At 45.6% G+C, this 23006-nt stretch overlaps 1 protein-coding gene across 4 annotated transcripts in view; it reads right to left on the reverse strand.

Moving 5' to 3' along the window:
- Positions 1-22945, reverse strand: part of DDX31 (DEAD-box helicase 31) — a 43458-nt gene extending 20513 nt beyond the window's left edge. The window contains exons 1-16 of one of the 4 annotated variants that reach the window (XR_005628771.1): positions 22779-22944; positions 21894-22147; positions 21632-21707; positions 21231-21274; positions 20378-20448; positions 20037-20101; positions 19220-19264; positions 17932-17973; positions 17098-17162; positions 16192-16311; positions 15820-15926; positions 14886-15121; positions 14368-14544; positions 11918-11977; positions 6006-6056; positions 3905-4044 (exon numbers count right to left, since the gene is read on the reverse strand). Coding sequence is in view for 2 of the 4 variants with exons in the window: in XM_039720180.1 (XP_039576114.1) it covers positions 3905-4044; positions 6006-6056; positions 11918-11977; positions 14368-14544; positions 14886-15121; positions 15820-15926; positions 16192-16311; positions 17098-17162; positions 17932-17973; positions 19220-19264; positions 20037-20101; positions 20378-20448; positions 20795-20838; positions 21632-21707; positions 21894-22147; positions 22779-22814 (1589 nt within the window). In the remaining 2 variants the exon portion in view is untranslated. Of the gene's footprint in view, positions 1-3904; positions 4045-6005; positions 6057-11917; positions 11978-14367; positions 14545-14885; positions 15122-15819; positions 15927-16191; positions 16312-17097; positions 17163-17931; positions 17974-19219; positions 19265-20036; positions 20102-20377; positions 20449-20794; positions 20839-21230; positions 21275-21631; positions 21708-21893; positions 22148-22778 lie in introns of all 4 variants that reach the window. The other 3 variants (XR_005628772.1, XM_039720180.1, XM_039720179.1) reach the window with 3 other exon arrangements.
- Positions 22946-23006: the final 61 nt, after the last annotated feature.

The raw sequence follows: 23006 nt of genomic DNA on the forward strand, positions 1-23006 counted from the left end.
TCCTCTTTAACACTGTCTTAAGGGGCACACACAGCCCAGGTGACAGCACAGGAACAGCTGTGCAGCTTCAGGCCATTAATATTACAGCTGCATCCAAACTGGGTCCCCTTTCCAAGGGAATTACTCAGGTCATAAAAGCTGATGTCTGTGGGCCCAAATTTTCAGTCATGGGCAAAGGTCATGTCTAGGAAAGAAGCCAAGGAGTTCATTTGGGATTAAACCCATCTAAAGAAGACAGAAATCTTTGGGGTCCAGCAATTCTCAGATACCTGAATCTCAGCTGGTCAGAAAGCTGCCTGTGGTTTCTGAAAGGAAGCATTGCTGCTATTCTTCAATTTGTAAAGTACAGAAAGAAATTATAACAACAAAGGCATCTTCTCCTTTTCACTCCAAGCTCTCTAACACCTGGCTAGCAGGAATGGATGAATTGCTGCCAGTGTTTGACAGGATATTGTGATCCTCACCTGCTCCCCATCCTTCCCAGCTAAAGCAACAAAACCTTTACTTTTGCAACCTGCCTTTTCAACCTCAGCCAACTCAGCATCACAGCATAAGGGAAGGAGAAGGTGCAGAGGAACAGCCACCCAGCCTGGAAGGGATGGGCCAGAGTGGCCACAGGACACCCTAGAAGGGAGAGCAGCCCCCCAAGTGCAGCTGGGCCACCCCATGCACAGATTCCTTTACAGAGGATGCAGAGACAGGCGGGGCAGCGATGGGGAGAAAGGGAAATGGAGCATAAAATGACAACTGAGGGTTCCTCTGTCTGGTTTTGAAAAGTATAACAGCAAATTAAAACATAAATGGTAACCACTTAAGCAAGAGGAAAGCAGACCTCCCCCTTCCCCCTGCAAAGGTTGCTGTGACAGGGCTATGAATGAAAATGTCAAACCTTTGACATTGATTTGTCGGAGTTGTCACCCCCTCTCGGGTCCTCCCCTCCCCTGGCGTGTCGCCAGCAACAGATCCCTGAACTGGGTTCACAGCAGGGAGCAGGGAGGGGGAACAGCACAGCCGAGCAGGGAGGGAAACGACTGGAGCAGGGAGGGAAACGACTCGTGCCTTCACGGTGATGCCTCCTCCTTTATAAATTAGTTAGGCTGCTGTTAGCAGATAAAGAAATTATCTGATAGCTGTCGAGGCAGGCGCTGCGAGATTGCAGCTGAAGGGGCTAGAAGAGACATAAAGGAAAAAAAAAACACCAAAACCTTGCATTTCTTCTGCTTGTTGCCTCCTCCCTTTGAAGGGAAATCTGTTAGTTTTGCTTGGAGCTGAGACAGAACATTTTGGAGTCTATCCTTTAAAAAAAAAAAAATAGGAAAGAGGGAATGGAGAGAAAACATGAGTGTGCACGTGCCTGCACATCCACATTTACAGCTGGGCAGAGCAGCCACAACTTCCAGCCACACAAAGCCCAAACTGAAAGTTGCAGAGAGAAGGAGGCAGCTCTGCTGAGCCCCAACAGGAATTACTGATCTCAGCAGAGCCAAAGTGAGATCGTTTTGGCAAAGGCTAACGCTGCTTTTCCACACTGGAAGCCAAGGAGAGGCTTCAGGTACCGGTGAAAATTAATTGCAAGCGATTTCCAATTTCAAAGGCAGTCATCTCTAATTCCGAAGTGGATTTTCATCCAGGAACAAAGCCACGTCTGCTCTCATTACTTCCGACTCTCAACATTCCTGGACTTACTCCCATGCATGCTGGGGTGGGTGGAGGGGTTTAGGAAAAAACTCTGGGTCAGATCCTCATCTCCAGTAAATCAGCAGAGCAATGCTCATTTACACCAGCTGAAGGCTGCGGGGACACATCTCATGCTTTGTCTTCTGCAAAATACATATTTTATGAAGTATTTACATTTCAATAAACCCAGCGGGAACTTCATTTAAAAAAAGGAAAAAAAAAAAACCCTCAACAAATTAAAAAAAAAAAAGATTCACAACGCACACTCATCCTCGACAAAAACCCAAGAGATTTAAAAATTAAGCTAAAAACAGGGGGGGAAAAAAAAAGCAAACTCCAGTAACTTGTGCAGACCAAGTCAAAAGCTACAAAGACTTAGGGTGAAGGAACAGAAATGAGCAGTGCTTAAGAGGCTCGGTGACAGTCCAACACACGCTGTCTTTCGCCCTCACACTGAATTAAATTGTCAGGATTATCACCATAATGCTCTGTTTATGAAGGGTAACAGCAATTTGTGCTGATGGCACTTGCTGCCTTGAGCTTCAAGCTGCCTTCCTGCATCTTCTCAGTAATTCATCAGCTCCCTGCTCTATCCCAGTGCCCCTTCTCATCCGTGTGGGAAGAGCAGAGAGGCCGGATTGCCCCGTGCCCGTCAGGCACTCGCTGCCTTCCCTCTGAGCATGGGGGTCAAGGAAGGCAAATTACACTCCTTTCTGAAAAGTCCTTCATCTGCAGAACATAAACCAAACAAGCAAAACAAGAAAAGGCAATCCCCAGAGTTGCCTGGCTCTGAAAAGCGAAGGAAAAATAAATTCACGTAAATCTCCTCCTGCTTATTCAGAGTCTTCAAGATTCCTGAAGACCATGGCCAGCTCAACAACAGGTCTCCTTAGCAGATGTAATTACCAGCCTGAGTGACACTTCCCTAAACTTGTTAAAAAACAACAGCATTGGATAAAAGCATTAACATTTAAAATAAAAAGGAAGGAAATTTCTCTCTCCTTCCTCTAACAATACCAAAATATTATAAAATAGAAAAACAGAACTTTCTACTTGGAGTTAAAAATTCACAATTATGTGGGATTTCACCTTTAAATGTCAGTGCTGTTTGTTACATGAAAAAAAACCCTGTCAGCTTAGCCTTCCATGTCTTGCTGGTGTCTGCTTAATAGATAGTTACCTGGGATGATGGATGGCTCTTTGTTAGACCACTAAATGGCTCACAGCCTAGAATAAGCCTGTATTTACTGCCAACATTTGTTTGTTTCAAGGATGCAAAACCAAATTCGATTCCAAGCAGCTCCACCCGACAGAAACACAAGAAATAAAAGGGAACTAATTTGTGCATGAGTTTACAGGGCTCCATCAACAGTGCTACAACACTGAAGGGACTCTGGTGATGTTCTCAAACGCTGAGAGACAGCAGAGCAGGGAGCAAGGGGAGGCACAAACACCCAGCTGGCTGCTGAGGAGGCTAGAGATCCTGCCTAGCGATGCTGAGCAGCCAGTTGTGGCTTTTCTCTACAAAAAGACCATTGTGCAGGCAGAGCTGGACTAAAATCTCATCATGTGTCAGCCATCAGGTACCTGACTGCACACTGGGCTGGTTCTTACTGAGCCTGGCTTGCTCTCCTTGCTGCTACTCCCAAGTCCAAGCCAGAGCCAGGCAGGCTTGGAAGCACACCCCACTTTGGGGCTGCAGAGCCCACCCTCCCTTTTTGCCTCCCAGGACCACACTGGGCTCTCACCACTTGCCAAAGCCTCTCCTGTTCCCGTCACAAGCCACTTAAACAACACATCTTGGTCAACTAACTGCAGATATGACCCACATGTCCCAGCAATTTCTCCCCCAGACCTCTCCCAAAGGGGCAGCACAGTCTCTGACAAGATGGTGCCACGCAGGCAGAGGGCCAGGGACCATCTGACAGGCTCGTCTGACTTGTGATCTCCACGATCTGAACCCAGGGCCAGAGAGAAAACAATGGAGTGCAAAGGATCTCTGACTATCCCTGCCCCTCACCACACACACTCACTCATGCACAACCTGTCAGGCTGATGATTTTCACACACTTCCCTCTTCTCCTTTTGCTAGTCTGGGGCCAGGCCTAGACCACGAGAATTAATAAATTCTTATTAAAACCTGCACGAGACACAGTCCCGCTGAAAGTGCCACAGAAGGTTAATTAGCAAGGATGAGCTGAAACTTTTGTTGGCGTTTCTGACTCACTTAATCTTGTGAGAAGCCAGCAAGCTGACATATTCTGCCTCCGAAGGCGCCAGCACGAGCAGGCTGCTCCCGCGGCAGCCGATGCGCGCCGTCCTCCCGATCCGGTGGATGTATTCCGCAGGTGAAGCCGGAGCGTTGTACTTCAGGAAGGGGAAAAGAGCAATTAACAGGATGTTAATTAGAAACCACACAGCCAGCCCGCTCACCTGGAACAAAAGGCACACCCCACACGCTGCAGCTCCCGAGGAATTGGGCTGTTTGGAACACGCCTCGTCCTCGGAACCATCACTCAGCCCCTCAGCCGTGGCGGTTTTTTGACATGTGGATGTGACATGTTGGCCAACTTTCAGATAATAGGACAGTTTTCCCCATCTCAGTGTCTCTCTCTGCCTTTTATATTTTATTTCTATACAGAAACCTGTTCGCTTCCCCTAAAAAAAAACCCAAATCTGATAAAATCTCACACCAAAGAGCGCCCAGGATTGCCCACACGGAGCAGGGAGCTGCCTGCTCTGCATTTGGGAGAAAAACCACAAAACAAAAAAACAGCTGATGCCAATTTGGAATTGGGCTAAATTGCTTTGTTTGGATTAAAGCAAATCATAGCTGGTTACAGGGTAGAATAAATCTAAGAGAGAGGAGGGAGTGCTTTCAGCAGTCTGTGATACAGGTAGCAACTGTCTTCCCCTGTCCAACTACCAGGCACCATGAAAACGTTCCTTAAAGACCCCCCAAATCTAGCACTGCCTCTCATTTACCTCACTGGGAATCAAAACTGCCCAGCTATTTGCAAGATCTGATAAAGGGTGACACATTTCCCTCCCTTTAACCTCCCCCTATTCTTTCCCCCCCTTCCTCTCTTGCCTGGAAAAAATGAACAAGCACAGAGATACTGCTCAGAAATGAGCCCTCAGCAGTTTAACTGGAAAAAACCCAACAACCAAAGCCCACTCTAGTGTTTATACCTGTGCCCTCTGGCAAAGTTTCTACTGGCTAGAGGTGTGAGTAAGATGCTGTGAGCAATCTAATTGCTCCCTGCAGGTCCTTGCTCTTGGACACAGCTCTCAGGACAGCTGAGATTTCGCCTTCTGGACACACAGAAGTCTCCCAGGGCTTCAGGTAATTTGCACTGCGTTCTAACACTGGCAACTATATCTTTGGTTAAATTATATTAATATACAGATCTGGGAATTAAAGACTTCACTTCCACAGCCTTCATCGACTAGTTGGCTGCTATAATATCATTCTTTTTTTAAGAAACACAAAAATCAAATCAAATTTGTTACCTGAAGGGATGAGGTAGAAATTAAAAAGCTTTGTTGAGGCTCTGTGCCCTGTTCCTTTTACCCAGGTGTCGCTTGATACAGGTGAATCTCTGGATCAGTTTTTCCTCTATTCAACTAACCTTTTTTTAATTATAAATCTTTTATAGAAATGAAACCTGTCTCATGCTCTCAGCCTCCTCTTTGAAACGACAGGCTGCTATTTTTAAGGTTCAATCCATCTTCCTTTGTTTCTATTTTTTTTTTCCCTAGGACTGTTATTTCTGTCAACAGCAATGCAGCAGTGTGGGGTTTTGTTGGGCTTGTTTTCTTCAGGGAAAATCTGAACCATGCAGTTCTGGAAGCTGGATGCCTGCAGCTACTCAGCCCCAACCCAGCCAAGCCTTACTCAAAACACTCAAGTCACTGCACTGGCACTACTGGGCAACTCAATTTTTAACATCAGGAATGCATTTAAAGTCCTCATGGAACTGCCTCCCCAGCAAGCTCAGGAAAGCAGGAACAGAACTGCAAGAGATGGCCAGGATTTCACAAAATTTGGCTTCCTAGGTGGGGAAATGGAGGGTGCTTCATCTCCAGCCAGGAGAAACTCTGGTAACACCAGAGTTATCAAAGAGAAAAACAGACCAAGACTATCCTAGCAATGCTTTATCCTAGCAAAACCCAGAGTCCCAATCCTGCAGTCAGGAACTTGTGGGTCTCCCACACCTGCAGGCATCAGCACCAAGAGCAGCAAACTGCAGGAAGGTTCTGGACTGGGAAGGGAATTCATGTGAGCAAGGCTGCAGTTAACACAGAGACACACAGAGCAAACCCACCTGTACAATCCACGTCACTTGAGGCAGGTCCAGCCCCCGTGCTGCTACATCCTTTAAAATTAATAAGGAAATCACTTTAGTAAAAATCCTTTGGAGTAGAGTGAGGAGTCTTCTGGGATGGCAACTATGTCTGAAAGCAACTGGCTGTGTAAGTAGGAATTTTATATGTCTAATTTGGGGAGAGATGGACTGAAGGTCAGAAATAACATTGAGAGTTTAAAATGTAAGGATTGTCGGCAGTCAAAAATGCAATGCAATCAGAAATTATCCACTACTATGGCCCAAAGCCTGCAGGACACACCTATTTCAGGATGGTGGTGTTGAATTACAGCATTTTGCTACAGCCCCTGAGAGAATCCACTGTATAAATGGTAGTGATACCTTTGGTTCTTCAGTTTGTTTCACTGATGAAAAGAGATCTGCTCATGAGCACCTACTACCCAAACACAGAGAGGCAGAATTAAATCTCTGAAAGGCAGCACTAGTTCTCAGCACACCTTTATCCACAGCAAATCTAAGTACTAAAATCATGCTGCTTATGATGAAAAGGAGAAAAAAACCATAAAGGCCAATGGTCAAGAATCCCTGGCCTTGGGTGGAATGTCCAAAGATACACTGATCTCTACCTACAAATAATTAGTTGTTTCCTAGGTGATGGTCTGAAGTTGAGGAGCAGATGACTTGCAGGTCATCTGGCCCTAAAATAAAAGGCAAACAAACAATTTAGCAGAATCTGCAGGAAGCTGGAGCACAGCTTGAGGAGAAGGGACTTCAGCTATGCCTTAGATTTGCACCAGTCTGGCTTTGATTTGGAGAAACAAAATGCAGCTACGAAGAAAAGAGTCTGAGGCTGCTGTCAGAGTGTTATCTGATGTGCCAGCTGGTGAGAAAACCCATCGACTTGGAGAAGGACTTGAATGAGACCCTTTAGTTATCCACAGCCAGATATCTCCAAAAACATACCCCCTTCTGAGAGAAAAGAGAGTTTAAATGCTATCCAAAACAGAGAGTGCAAACACATTTCAATCTCCCTTCTTGATTTTCTGTTCATTAGTAATGTCCTCACATACTCCTTGGATTTTACATTCACCAGGTGCAATAGCAGAGCAGGTGTGCAGATTTAACTCTGTTAGGAAATGTTTTGCAACACATGTATCTTTTAGCTAGTTGCAAAATAGAATATATTAAGGACGTAAGCAGGAGCTTAATGTACTAAAAATGTGTCAGCCACCCACTGAAGTGTTTTCATGCAACTCCCACACACGTTAAAAGAATGGGAAGCTGATGTTTTGGCAGCAAAGGCCTTCCCATAAGCACTAACCAGGCTGTTTTGTGGCTCCAACTGCAGTAAAAGAGGAGACACTTTCCACAGCGCCCACTCCGAAATAATGCACACTCGCGCTCCAACACGCTCATTAAGGAGTGACTTGTTCCCAGAGTCAGAATGAACAGATGTACAAAAAGCCATTTAAAGGAGGTTGGAGAAAATAAATCAAGGGAAGTCGGGAAGCGTGTACAGCAGTTACCAGGATAACAAGGATATAAACTCTGCAGCACGATCAGACAGCAGCGCTGACGGCTGATTCCGAGCTGGCTGGCTCTGTTCTTCCACGCTGACAAGGCTTTGGTCTTTTCCCTCACTGTGCTCTTCCTCACACCCAGGAGCTGAGGAAAGGCTGGCTGAGGAGAGGGCTCTGACCTTGGCACAGGGCAGTTTCCCCAAAATAAACCAAGAACCAAGACAACCCTGTGGTCTGGAGCACCTCTAACATGAGAAGGAGTGGAGAGCACTGGCAGGAGCCTTCCCTCTCATCCACCCAGATTCTTTCCCTACTATTCCAATTTTCTCAATATCTCAGCTTGGTAAATCACTGCCACACTCAGCATTTTCATGTGCATTTGTCCAAGCTGAAAAGGTTCACTAAAAGCCTCATAAACAGCCAGGGAGAACATTTTAGGGGAAGGCTTTCTCCCATCACCAGCCTTGCATTCATGATCACTTTCACAGTGCCACCAATTCCACTCAGTTGTTACTGACACGCAACAGCAGCTACTCTCCTGGGGTTTCCCTTGGCTCTCTTTCACAAGTCTCTTGGGATTTACTGGTAATTGGAGTGTTTTGCAAACTCTCAAAGATTCCTCAGTATCAGTCTACCCGTGTCTCCTCAAGCTCCTTTTCCTCAAAGACCCTGGCAGAGAGCAGCAAGGCAGGACTAGGGTAAAAAGTTTGAGTTGATTTGCTTTCCTCTGCTGGCAGAGCCCGTGATTTTCAACTTCTCAGAATTTTAGAAAAATATTTGTGGGTCACCTTTCCAGAAGAGAGAACACAACCCAAACAACAACAATCCAGTTTTACATTTATTCCACACACAGACACACTAACCTGCTGCCAGTACTCTTTCAAGAAGCCCAAGAGATTTCCAATGTACCACTGTCCCCTCTTTTCCACTGCCTCAGATGGCACTGCCCCTTCCATGTGTGACCTCACACCACCATTCCTTAATTACAGGGAAATCAAGGATATGACACCTTGGCAGGTCGCTGCTGCCTCCTTTCCATGGGCAATGGAAGGGCCAATTCTTCAGTGACCATCTCATGGGAGTAAAAACCCAAAACCAAACCTACACCAGTGGCATTTTAAAAGATAACCTGAAACCATAACCACGTTCCTGCCCTGATCCCAACTGCAAAGCACACAGGGGCATAGAATCAAGGAACAATCCACCTGAGAGATGCTAAATAGGCTAAAATTTCTGCTCTGAACAATTCATGTTATCAGCCTGTGCTTGTGGGTACAAGAATGGGGTACAGGGGGTGGGTGCCAGGGAATGGAGGGCAAAAAGGTCACACTGAAAGCAAGTCCTGTCACTGCAGAAGATCTGAACCAACAGGGCCACAAAAGTTTTGCAAGGGCCTTGGTTTGCTCAGTCCCTCTCACACAATCTAATTAGGGCAAAGGAAATTGCTAAAGTTGCTTTTGAAAGACACTCAATGGTGAGGTCTTGAAGGCCCTGAGCTTGACAATTGGCTGCCTACATGAGGCCTAGAAGTACAGATGGAAGGCAGCTTGCTCAGGTGCCAGGCTGTCAGTTGGATTAAAATGACTCATTTATTTACCAAAGAACCTCACAAAGTGCTTTAGCTAACAGGCAGAGAGGGCCTAACGGCTCTCCAAGCTGGGGAAGAAGCTCTCGCGCCTTCCCGGCCTGCCAAAAGTCATTACTGCCGAGTGTGGAAAGCCATCAGCAGGGTAGAGACCCCCGTCGGCAGGGTGACAGATTGGGCTGCGTAATCAGAGGAGGAAGGGGAGAGCACAGAAGCTGTCAGAGGCGAAAGCTCTTGGCTGGGGCCGCCAGAAAACTGGCAAGATGAGTTAGCGTGACTGAGTAAACAGCAAACAATCTCCAAATGATCTTTCCTCCCTCCCTGGAAGAGATGAACTTGTTTAAAAGGCACATCCCAAAGGAAGCCGCAAAGAACTTTCAGTGAAGGAGAGAGAAATAAATCTGGATGAGACCCTCTGAGATACATGGCCCTTCTTTATTTTCTTGTCTGCCAGCTTATATTGTCTGGCAAAAATATTTTATGGGCTATATTAATATACATATGACATAGAGCAAATTAATAAAAGGAACAGCAGGTCCCATTGCTTACTAGAGCGGAAAGATGGGTGGAGAACATGGCATAAGGGACAAGGGAAGGACAGCAACATTATTTGTGTTGCTCTTTTGTGAGCCAGGTTTCAAAATTTTGTGGGCACAAACCACGATTTTGCAGTGAAAAGAACAGAACCACCTTTCTGCAGAATTTTTTTTTTTTGCTGATATGGAGAAGAGTGTCAGAAAAAGCAATGCCCTTAGAGGCAGGAGGTGGTCACAGAGCCTGGCTGCCCTTTGGACATCTGCGTTGGGGAGGCACCTGTAATGTGGGACTGGTGCAAAGTGTATCTCTATATTAAGGCGTCCATATGGTCCCCATTACTGTGGTAACAGGCCACCTCCTGCTTTCAATGCATTTGTCCTCCCAACATCTCTGTAAGATGGAACTGTGCTACTTTCCCCATTTTACAGATGGGGAGATGAAGCACAGGGAGATTTTGGACTCAAGACACGCAGCTCACTGTGCTTAACGTGCTGACCATGTGCCAGCTGAGGCAGAGTCCCCAGCACCGGCAGGAGCTGCGTCCCTGCCTTGCAGGAAATGCAAAGCAGCTTAGATTGAAGAGGAGGAGGAGGCTTACAAGAAATGTGTTACCTTACACCACCCTCATCATGGCAATCCAGGTTACTCCACGTTATCTCCCATTTATGACCATTATCTCCCATTTTTGACAGGTCAGGAGCAAACCCACAACCACTGCTGCTGAACTGACATGTGGCTACTTGCCTTGTCACCCCAATTCCACCTGCACAGAGTCTGTGGCATGGCAGGAAATCAAACCACATCTCCACAGTGTCTCAAGAGGGGAATCCCATCCACCAAGGTTTCTTTATCCAAATTCTTTTTCCTACCTTGTCAACAGTTGCACATTTCCTGACAGATTTTTCCTGTCACAGGCTGCATTTTCCCTTCAAACCTTCTCACCCAGGAATTGCTAGCCTAGGGATTGCAATGGTTTTGCTTTTTCTTTGTCTAAAATGGAGCATTTACCTTCCTTCCAAACCCATTAAATTGGAATTTCAAAACCAAGATGCATACCTGACATTTCTCAGTTATGTGCATCAAGGATAACAAAGTTTAGCTATTTATTTTTCAGAATTTACCAAATCTTTGTATCTTCAAAACAATCTACAGCACTGAATGATTTAAGCTTTACTCTCCTCCCTAGTTCTGACACTCAAGTATTACCTCTATATACAAGGGAGCCAAGTTACAGTTCCACTTATGCACTGCAAAGATGCATTTTGACCTTGATCAAATCACTGAAAGGTTGTACACACAAAGCAGGACCAAAAGGTAACAGGTAGAATTTTACAGGTGACATAATAAATAATTTGGCAATGCTAAATCAAGCACTCCTATATACATGGCACTCCTAGTTTAAACTGTGGGCAGAAAAAAGAAAAAATTCATCTCTTCACATTCTGAAAAAATTGCAACTGGTTTCCTTTAAGAATAAGGTGCAGCAAGAACAGGAGTCATTTCAGAGCTGGAGAGGGTTTCTCAGCTCTAATTACTCCCGATCGCTGTAATTTACAGGTTTGCAGTGGGTAGAAATCGCCAAGATTCACACGTTTTCAGATCAACAGCTGCCACTATTAGAGAGCAAATCGTGCAGCCTTCTGCACCACTGCAGCAGCCTGTGGCCCTGGCAGGTCAGGAGCGAGAGGCAAAGGTGCCACCACAACCCAAGGGTGCCAGCAAACTTCAGCAGAGGACAAGAATTTCACCCTCAGCACCCTTGGAAGGAGCTTGAAGGGCACAAGGCAAGGAGAGAAGCAGAGCATGTGCTTTTCCTTCTCTGGTTGGGCTCCCCTTTCCACCTCTGCAGGTGGTTGTTTTTAACCTTGGGGTATTTATTAAGATGGGAAATACCACATTCCATCCAGTTTTCCTGGCAGTTCTGGGGCACACTACAAATCAGGATTGCATTCTACTGGCTGTATGTAGGGGGCAAGGTTCCAGCTTCAAAGGAACAGATTTTTCCAGACATAGGACCAAGCAAAATACTTGGTGGTCTCTAATATAAGACATACAATTCTTCCTGTATATGGTAACTCAGCAGAAGATCATGTTAGTAGTTTGCAAAGAAGGCCCCAGTCTTTACTGAACATGTGAGATGCAGAAAAAGGAGATGACTTTCCTCAAGGTCAGACAGTGAGCTGGAATTAGAGCTCAGTGCCAATTCCTCTGGTTACCCTTAGGGATCAGACCATTAGTGTGGAGCTCCAAAGTGACTCCAAGTTACTCACAGTGCAAAGCAAGATGCCAGTCTTGGATTTTAGGAACTCCTGGAAGACCTCTGTCCTTTCCTAGAAGATTGAAAAGGAAGAATTAAAAGACTGCTTATGCACATTACAATCAAACACAAAGCAAATTAGCTGGGGTAACAATTTAACTGGGTCTTGTTCACTGGATCATGTACAGATCCAAAAGCAAAGGAATTGGCCTCACAAGTGCCAGACTCTTACTGCAAATGGAAAAATCTGTGGCACACAGGTGTGGTCCCAGGTAGGAAGGCAGTGTCTGGGGAAGCCTGGATGCATTTGGGCAAATCAGAGCAGCCAACACCTCCACAGTTTGCACAGAAGCAGAGCCTGTGTGTGCCAGCAAACAGGAACTGTTTTACATGGAGAGGGGATCCACAAAGGATTAGGCAGCACCAACAGAAGCACTGGCACACTTTATGGGCAAGACAGGCTTTGGTGGAAACAAGCAAAGCTGGACGTGTTCACTGCTGTCTGTCCAGTCACACGATGGGCAGGATAAGCCCATTTTGTTGACACAGTGATATAATCACATCACAAGAGATCAGCCTCATCATGTGCCCAATGGGGCATGCACACAGCCACTGCTCTGACTCTGGAATTACTGAGTGTCAGGGATGCTCAGCTGCACACTGAACTGCTGTGGGACAAGTAACAGGGCAGGAGAGATGGCCAGAAATTTCTGTCCAAGGGGAAAGGAAGCACCTTCCCATGCTTTCCCTTGTACTGGCAAAGGCCACCAATGGGGCTGATGACACTGGGATGGAGGCTGCTCCTTCCACCAGGGTCAGAGCAGCCTTGTCCCCATCTCTGCCCTGCTCCTGCAGCCCCCACTCCTTACATGAGCTCAGGTCCATAGGCAGGGCCATCCACAGCACCCAGATCCCAAACTGCCCCCAGCAGTCTCCGAGCCATTAAAGGGAACTGCAGGAACCCAGTACAGCCCCTCAGCTCCCTTCAAAACCCTCCTGCGTTGTCAGTCCCCAAACCTTCCCAAGCACATTCCAATTATTTTAACTAACAGCTTTGGGGTGTGTTTTTTTCCATGATGAAACAACAAAAACTGACTCTATAACTCACATTACATCACAATGGGATTTGCTATCTCTGAGCACCAATAATCAAAGTTCTCAGCACAACTTGGTCTTCACTTGCCAATACCACCTCTACACCTACAATCCCTTTCCTGCTTGCTTTCCAAAATATCCTTATTTCCACGTTTCAAGCCTTTCCCTGGAGTTCTGGCTAGGAGTTAAGTGTTACATTGATGATAGAGGAGAAACCTTACACACCTGACTCCCAGCTAGAGGTGCTGTTCCAGAAAAGAAGGGAAACTTGGGCCTTGCTGACACACTGAACCCTCTGCTGACAAAAATTAAAGAAGAGAGCACGCTGTATCTTGTTGACAATGACAGCAGCCGTGCTCAGCAGTACCATATGGGATCCACAATTTAGCTCCATTAATGCTCTTAATTTGAAGACATCAAGCACTAATTACACACTGGGTACTAAAAAGGCAAAACCCTTCCCCTGGTGCCAGCTACTTAGTGGTGTTCTGTTGGCTTAACAGCTGGTCAGGGTAGAGTTGGGCCAGACCAGGCCTGCTCACTTGCTCAGGCAGGCAGGTTGAGGAAAGGCCAGACTGCAGGGACAGCAAAGCACATGTTTCTGGTCTCCACAGGATGGGAATGAGTGAGAAAAACAATGGCTCTTCACCTCTTGCTTCATCAGAAGAGCTTTATTCATTTGCCATCTCTGCTGTGCAGCTCAGAGTAGAGCAGCAGCTCTCTCCATCACAGACCAAGGGCAGGATCTGGGCCTGAACTTCCAAGGGAGGTCTCTCAGCTATTGTGAGAAACTTTGCAGTGACAGTTCATCTGACACTCTCCTCCTGGCCTCTCAGCCCTCTGTAGCAAGGCCCAACCTCTCCAATAGGTCCAAAACTATTTTGGGGTAATCACTGTTACAATATTATTATTCCATCCCAGGGAAAACAGCAGTCTGTCAAGACACTGCTCTTCTAAACCAAAGCAAAACTGTTCCAGCCTCATTTAATGGGGACAACTTATTAGGTAATAATATTTTGGGGCTTGGAAAAGGTTTTCCTTTGGCATTAAAAGTCTGTCTTGACTGCATGAGAGAGAAACACAGAAACATAAATGGTTTAGTGCACCCACTGGGAACAGAGAATGGCTGCTCTGCCTGCTGAAATAACACATTTGCTTCTTCAGGTGTGTTTTTCAGATACAGCTACCAAGATACTTTCCAGAAATGGGACAATATCTTTATTCTCATTAGCAGATGGAAGACTGAGGCCCCTAGAGGTGAAATGACTCTCTGTCCTCTCTTCTGCCCTCCTCCCCAAAATAGCCACATAATAAATCACAGGAAAAAAGAAGTAAAACTGCAGGTCCTGACATTTTGAGAGTGCTTACTTCCTGTTCCATGTTGCCGTGCAGACGTAGAAAACGTAAGTTCACAGAGGAGAGGGGTGAACGTCCAGCTTGTTCTGACTCTGGCCCTCCTGAAAGGACCTTTACAAGGAGCTCATGGTAGAATTCCACTTGTTCACAGCTGGAGAAAAAGATGATCATCTTGTGGCGCTTTTCAAACTGCAAGAACAAGAGAATTGCACATGACCACTTCCAAAGGCCTCTCCCAATTCCCTGATCATGAAAAGATGCAGGTGGTTTACACTTCTGGAGATATAATTATCTGGGAAAGGATTAGAGTCTGACACCAAACAGAGAGCCCACAACAGAAGAATGAGTACATGCTGCACAGGGATCTCTCTGCCAGCATGAAAGACACAACAGCACCTCAGCTCTCTTGTGGTTCAAGATGCACTTCAAAGCCCTGGATCTAATCCATGCTATCCTCAACAGAGGAACAGATAAAGGAGCTGGAAAGGGCAAAGGGCTACTTAGTAATATAAATGCAAACAGAGTCTCACCTTGCATTTCTGCAGGATAAAAGCTGCTAACGTGACAAGCCTCAGTTTGCTGGGCACCATCATGACATACTGCTGGAGTGTCTCTGGAACAGCAAAGTTTTCCTGCTCCATGCAGTTCAATGAACTGCTGGCTTCCCTGTCTGTTTGTGATGCTGGCTCAGGCATCTTCTGGATTTCATCTGCTATGGAAATGCTGACAGGGTCATTCAAGCTGATATCAGCCAGGCGTGTCACCCCTAAACCACAGAAATGAGAGACACGTGAGGCCCAGTCTGGCCTGGGATGATGAACTCACACAAAAAACCAACTAACACAGTTCCAGTGAAAAGGAGTGGAGGGCAAGAACCCAGTGAGCCACCCTCAGGCAAGGACAGCACCCCCTCACAAACCTCAGCCTTTTTAAGGCTTGGCTGATGTGGACTCCACCAGAACCTTGACAAGACACTACAGCTCACTGTGCTATTTTACAGTACATGAATGTCTTTATGGACAGACAGCATTTGGCAGGCCTACTTTTAAATGTGTGTGGGAAAATCCCAGCAGATCTTCACTCTGTCAGGAATACAGGAGTCAGAAGGCCTGGTTTAGTTCCTGCCTCAGCAGCTTGTGTGGTACAGAGCAAAGCATACAACAGCTCTCTTGCAATTAGCTTTTTGCCTTAATTCTGCATTTGTAAAGCAAACAGATGAACTTTCAGGTTCATGGTAACTTTGCTATGAATGTGGGAGACATATGTGGAGACCATGGAAATACATACACTGACAGAAATTCCAGGAATAAAGGAAGTGCCATAAGCCAAAAAAATTAAGAGAAATTAATTCCACTCCTGCAAAGGGCTTCAGACTGGGCTGAAATAGAGGCAGACTCAACCAACTATTCTGCAGCTGCCTGTGCATTATTCAGCTACAAGAGCCCCCATCTGTCCATAACCCACCTTCAGTGAGGGTGGCTGAGAGCAGCACATTCTGACGTGTCTCTCTCTCAGCATTTAAAGCATTGAGTATCACAGCCACATCCTTCTCAAAACCCAGGTCCAGGATCCTACAGAAACACCAGAGATGGTTAAAGGTGCTGTAGGAAGGAGAAAGTCTTAATACTGCATGACATCTTTGCAATGAATAATTGCCCAACAATCTGTCCAAAGTGGGTATTTCGTCCTAATCCCAGACATCTGGTGCTTGGCTGAGGCCACTGAGCATGAATGGATTAAAATCACACCCTCTCATCATTTAAAATAAATGTTTAGTGAATTATGATGCAGAGGGTATTGTAATAATTCTCCATATCTGAAGACTTGGAGGTTTACCTGTCTGCTTCATCAATGATCAGCCACTGAGTGCGACGGAAATGAATGCACTCCGTGGACCTGATGTGATCAACCAGGCGGCCAGGAGTGGAGATGAGGATATTGATCCCTTTCCTTAACCTGTGCAGGTTTAAAAACAAAAAATAAAACCCAGGGAAGAGAAAGAAAAGAAAGAAAAAACAGCCCCATGCAGGTTAGCATGGAACAGGACCCAGAGTGAGGAACTGGAACCTACAGAGGAAAAAGGTGTCACAGTAAAATCAGGGACAGCACATTCCCACTGATAAAAACTGATTTGTTTTGCCCAGCTAAAATTTATCCTTGATCATCACTGATACTCTGATACTCAGAGGCACACTCAGTGCTAAGGACAGGGTGGAAAGAAATAATAATATTTTAAAAAAAAATCTAACACACCCCAGCTAGGTTTTCTTTTCTAATTGAGTACTTGTTTTACCGTCAAGAGTAAACTTCTTTTTGTGTATGATTATATAGAGAGATATGAAAATTCCATTTTGGATTACCAGCTTACAATTCAATTCTTGAAAAGGGGAAAGAAAGGAATTTTTAACACCAGGAAATCTCTTCTCCAGAAAGCAATTTCCCCCATAACAAATACAGTTGGTGGTAAGCAAATACAGGTGTTTGTCAGAAGAGGGAAAAAAATACTGACACAAGAGCTCATCTTCACAGAAGGCTCATCAACATTTTAGAAATAAATTCAACTGGGGGAAGTGAATGTTTCCTGCTGACCCAGCCACTGTGCCTGTGTAAGATCCAGGGGATCACAGCTTGATCCAAGCTCACCATCCACCCTCCCAGTAAGAAAAGCTAAAAAAGAGTAGCAGATAAAGAGTCTGTAGAGCAGAAGGATCCAAAATACAATTTAAGAAGTTGGTTTCCTACCTGGCTTTTTCTGATTTTCTCTTTTCTCCCCCCATTAGCACTCCAGGCACAATCCAGGTAAATGGCTACAGAAAAGAAAACCAAGAACAGCAATGATTCTTCTTAATAACAAGACAAAACCTAATCAAAAAATGATGTTTCTTGGCAAAAAAGAGAGAGGATGGGGCTGACAGCAGAGTGCATGTGATGTGATCACAGCTCCAGCACTAAAAAAAAAAAGACTGACTTGTCTCTTTTTAAGACTTATAAATTTATAAGACTTATAAATAATGAGGAAGTACCCTATTATTCCAAAGAAAAATGAAGAGGGGGTGGAAATATGGATCAGATAAATAAATGATTTAAACACCTTCTAGCCCAATGGTAAGATACTCTGCCTCAATTACAAGGAAAGCACTATCATTTAATGATTTTAAAAGCCTTCTCATTTCTCCAGTCATTCAGCTGGCAAAGCAGTTCCCCAAGTCCTGCTCCCCATCTGAAACCCATCTGTCCAGTATTAGTTTCAGTAAAACGGTCCTTGTCACCACCAGAGTTTCCATTCATAACTCAGCCCGAGACAATGAAAGGTATTTCTACAAACAAATGGCTCTGAAAATCAACTGTGCTTGTTTATCAGCACATGTGCAACTAGGGTGCCATAATTAATCACTTAATTGCTCATGTAATAATTTAAAACATGCCATAGGGAAATCACACACTTAAACACATTTATCTTTAAGGACCAAACATCTTGCCAGGTGCTGGATTTCCTTAAACCTCCAGCTGAATTCACAGGAACTGAAGTTGTTTAGCTCCTTACAGGAATAAGAACACAGAGCATTGAATTCTTACCTTAAGTAGTTTCTGGATTGTGTCAAAACTTTGGAGTGCAAGCTATGGAAATCAACAAAAGAAAATGAGCTCTGACAGTCTCTCTGGACCAAAAAGCTGGATTACAAATCCCTATGGCCCAAAAATCTGTAAATTAATCTAGTTATGTTTATCAGAATTCTAAATGAATCCTTAGTTTTTCTTTTAGAAGCTGCTTATTAATTTTTTCTCTTGAATAATCTCTCTTTTATTGTATTTTGACCTGCTCAAAAGCCTCTCTACTGGCTCAGCTCCATGAGCCAGCTCTCAGGACAAGAGAGACTTCTGCTGGCTTCTGTGAATGCCCTGGGGAGAAAACAAGCTACAGGCACAGATGATTTTGCTTCAGAGGAAGAATAAAAGGGAAAATTATAGAAATTCTGGGGAAAAAAAACACCATGAAAAGGAAACACATAGGTCAATTCTCTTCTGGCAGCCCTCACTGTTCCTCACCTGACCCATGAAGTGATTGTGCAACTGGATCTTTCTGCATTTCTTTTCTCAAGGAAGGTTATTGCTTCCATTACAAAGTAATACCAATTGTAATCACAAATTATCTTCCTAAGCACTCTCAATGGCAGCCCTTTAAATGAGCTTACACACAGTTTCCTCCATGCTTAGTATTCACATGGCATCCTAAAGAGGCAGTAAGTTGTTGCTGTAAAAATTTAAATAGCTTCAGAGCCTTCTCCTTTCAGGTAACAGAGCAGAGATATTGCACTGCAGGCTGCATAAAATATTGGACCCCAAATGAGATACCTGCAATCAATTCTCCACATGGAAGTTATTATCATTTGACATACCAAACAAAAATAACAAAGGTTGATAACCTCTTCTGACACTGCCTTTGCAGTTGCAAATAATATAAATTAAATAGAAGAGTTCAATGGAGAAACCAACTCTTGGAGGCCTCAGCTTCAGCATTCACTTATGGATTTGAAAAAACAGCTTTGAAAATGAAATACTTGTATAAAGCTACAACATTTGCAAAGCTGAGTTCATTGGTTTTACTCATTCCCCCTGTAGGAGGGAAGCAGGAACCCTGCACTGAGCCAGAGAGCTTCTGCAGGCAAAGGTTTCCAACTGCAGAATGAGAACTGAGAAGCTCCTTTCTTACTCTGCTTGGCGCTGAACAAAAGTGACAACACTTTCTGTGAGGGCAGGATCTCAGCAAAAGGACTGACAGTGTTTTCTGATGTGGGGAACTCTGGTGGACCCACACCCCCAAAGATCAGTGCACAGACAGATGGAGAAAGGAAAAGGCACCTACCTCCCTGGTGGGGACGAGCACGAGCGCGTAGGGGCCGTCGCTGCGCTGCAAACACACAAGGGCAGGGCTCTGAGAGAAGGCAGCACTGAGCACAGCCCTCCACCTGCTCCCAGCCACCACTGAAGGGCTTCAGTGCAACTCTGTACATGATATTTTGGGGTATTTCTGCCCCACAGCTTTTATAAAATCAAGTTTTGCATGTATCAATCCTACGCTGCCTTCTTGTCCCTCTGGGAAAGGTGCTCAGAGTCAAAGCCAACATTTTCTTGCACACACATGTTGTTGTTTCACTCCCGTGCTCCTGAGCTGCAGGGATGCTCTCCTGCTTGATGCACAGCAACATTCTCTAGGAGTGACAATCCAGGATGGGCTGGAAATGCTTCAACCCTTCAGTCAGGATGATCTCTTGCCATAAAATGCACAAGAACTGCAGCAGCATTTTCTGGTGTATGATCCAAACTGGGAGCGTTACCCAACCCCACTCCATGCCAAAGGTTACCTAAAGACATGGCAGTAACCTTTGTTTTCAGTTCTTCTGGCTGTCAGACCATTTCTCCTGCTCTCTACCTTCTCCACACGTGATAATTTAGCCCATTTCCAATTTATCCTGCAGCATGGAGCAATGGGGAGTGGCTAACATTGATCTTGTACCATCCACACCTCAACAGAACTGGGAAATCCCATCTGTCCCACATACAAATAAAGGGGAATGTGGATTGCTTGTATGAAAAAGAGACAGCAATGACTACAGGAGCTGGATTTTATTTTTATTAATCTTAGTATCAAAAGCAAATTTATTTAATGCTGTTGGACCTACCTGTATTTTGGATTCCATTCCTTGCAAAGACTGCACAAGTGGAATCCCATAGGCAAGAGTTTTACCTTTTTGGAAGGGAGAAAATAAGAAAACTTTCCATTAAAAAAAAAAGTGGCAATTTCAACACTCCAGCAAACCAAAGCCCCATTTGTCCCACCATTCTTAAACTGCAATCAGAGTCTGGAAAAGTTTCTATTAAGTAGAAAGTTTACAGAATGGAAGATTAACAGGCAATTCAATAAAGGGTCAATTAGAAAAGAGAGGTGGTATCCCACTAAATCTACCTAAATAAATGCAGTTAACACACCCTGAGGAAAAAACAGTGACAGCTCAACACTGACCTGAACCAGTCTGAGATCTCACCAGGGCATCTCTGCCTTGCAGGAGCACAGGAATGGTTTGCTTCTGAACACTGGGTGACAAACAAAGCAGGGCAGGAATTGCAGATGCAACACAGGATGGAATTCCAAGATTTTAACACACACTGACTGTCTCAAAATTCTTCACCCCAAATTCCTCATCTCTGCTGTGCAGCTACATCAGCTGAGGTGATTTCTAAGCAAAGTCACTGGACAGGCAGCAGATGTGATAAATTCAAACCAGATGGGATCATGACTCAAGTGCAGGAGTCCCTACAAACCCAACAGCATACAGGACAGTGGTACTGTGGCCTTCAAAACCCATTAAATATAATGAGATAATCACAGGTGATTGGCTTTGAGGGGCAAACTGCAAAGTTTTGATATTAATTGGCTTACCTGGTCATGCTGCATATGTTTAGGACAGTGTTTATTGTGGAGATCTAGAGAGATAATAAAGAGAAATAAAGGTTTGATTGTCAAACTGTCCCTTTTGTTACTTCTTGTACTGCTAAGGCAGAACAAAACCCACAAGACTGACATTTATTCCCTGCATAACTGGTCCATAAAGTTCCCATCTCCTCACAATACTTCTTAGTTAATCAGAATTACACCATTGCTGATTTTCTGTGGTTTTTTTGGTATTACAACTGCAAATAGTGAAGAGATCAGGACATGGACCAACACCCTGAGTGCCAAAATCAGGTGAAGTATCCAGGTCACCATGAATAAAGGCTCCCTGACCTGCCCCTCACCCAAAATCCCTATAATGAGATAATCACAGGTGATTGGCTTTGAGGGGCAAACTGCAAAGTTTTGATATTAATTGGCTTACCTGGTCATGCTGCATATGTTTAGGACAGTGTTTATTGTGGAGATCTAGAGAGATAATAAAGAGAAATAAAGGTTTGATTGTCAAACTGTCCCTTTTGTTATTTCTTGCACTGCTAAGGCAGAACAAAACCCACAAGACTGACATTTATTCCCTGCATAACTGGTCCATAAAGTTCCCATCTCCTCACAATACTTCTTAGTTAATCAGAATTACACCACTGCTGGTTTTCTGTGGGTTTTTGGTATTACAACTGTAAATAGTGAAGAGATCAGGACATGGACCAACACCCTGAGTGCCAAAATCAGGTGAAGTATCCAGGTCACCATGAATAAAGGCTCCCTGACCTGCCCCTCACCCAAAATCCCCAAGTTTCTGAGGCATGCAGCCCTCCTGCCACTCACCAGATGTGGGTGCAGGTCCAGCTGGCTGAAGGAATCTGTAGTGAAGACATTTTCCTGCACCTGCTGCACTTCTTTTCTGAGTTAGTGGAAACAAAACCAAAACAAACAGGAGGGTTGCAAATGATACAACAGCATTCTACATAATCAGCAATGAAACTTCATCCACCAAGCAACTGCTCTGCCAAGCAAGGGCAAGAATTCAAGACAATGAATTTCAAGGCATTGCCAAGAGTTTTTTTTTCTCTCCATTTGTCTAAAATACCTGTGAATTTCTGGAATGTCTGGGTTGTTTTTAAACAGGCTGGATGTCTTGATGAAAGGCTTGTTCTTCTGGCTTTCATTCTGTTTGTCAGTCAGCTGCTTCTTGGGAACAGTTTTTTGTGATGAGCTTCCCTCCTCCCTCCTGTCAGCCTCCGTGGCACCCTTCCTGAAGGTGTTTAAGGATAATTTACGTTTCTGTTTCACGGGTGGGCTTCCATGTGGTGAGGGCAGCTTCCTTTTCAGAGCACCAGATTGCTTTAAAGTGAAACAAACCGGTCAGCAGTGACACACAAACATCAGAGCCTTATTTTTGGAATCCCCCACTCCACGACTAAAGAAATCAGAGCTGGTTTCTGCAGCCACACAACTCCTACCCCAGCAGATCCACCACCACACCTGACACTTCTGACACTGCTGAAATGCCATGAGCAACCTGAAGCCGTATCAAGTGCTCAGCCCTAAAGGATCCCATTCAACTTCTCCAGTGGCTGCGCGGAACATGCTTTAAAAATCTCTCTCAGAGTCACTTCAAAGCCCCTGCAGACGAAGCAGAGCTGGGAGAGCACCGCGCACAGCCCGTCAGAGGGAGCGCGGCGAGTCGGGGCAGCGCCGCCCGCCCGCAGCTCCCGGGGCTCGGAGGAGCCGGATCCCGGGGATCGGGGAGCCGATCAGCCCCGGCTCGGGCGGGGGAGAAGCCAAAAGCTCCATTTAACAATGTGAGGGACGCTGCCTCCCCGCCCGGTCACGGTCCCGCAGGGTCCCATGTCCCCTCTCCCGCAGGGTGCCGTGTCCCACAGACTCCACGCTCCTTCCCTTCCCTTCCCTTCCCTTCCCTTTCCTTCCCTTCCCTTCCCTTCCCTTCCCTTCCCTTCCCCTCCGCCCGTACCCTGCCGAGGCCGCGCATCCCCACGCCCGCCGCCATGTCCCGCCCGCTTCTCCGCAGGGCCCCGGGGCCGCCTCCCGCCCGCCCTGCCCGGCCCGTGAGCGCGGCGCGGCGGCGGGTGCGGAGCCTCCCCACGACCCCGGAGCCCACCCGGCTCCCCGCCCACCCCGCGGCGCTGCGGAGCTCCGTGAGGGCTCTCCGCGCCCCGCAACGCGCGCTGCGGGGCCCGCG

This window comes from Passer montanus, unplaced genomic scaffold, assembly GCF_014805655.1.
Source record: "Passer montanus isolate IOZ18808 unplaced genomic scaffold, ASM1480565v1 scaffold43, whole genome shotgun sequence".
Classification (NCBI taxonomy): Eukaryota; Metazoa; Chordata; class Aves; order Passeriformes; family Passeridae; genus Passer; species Passer montanus.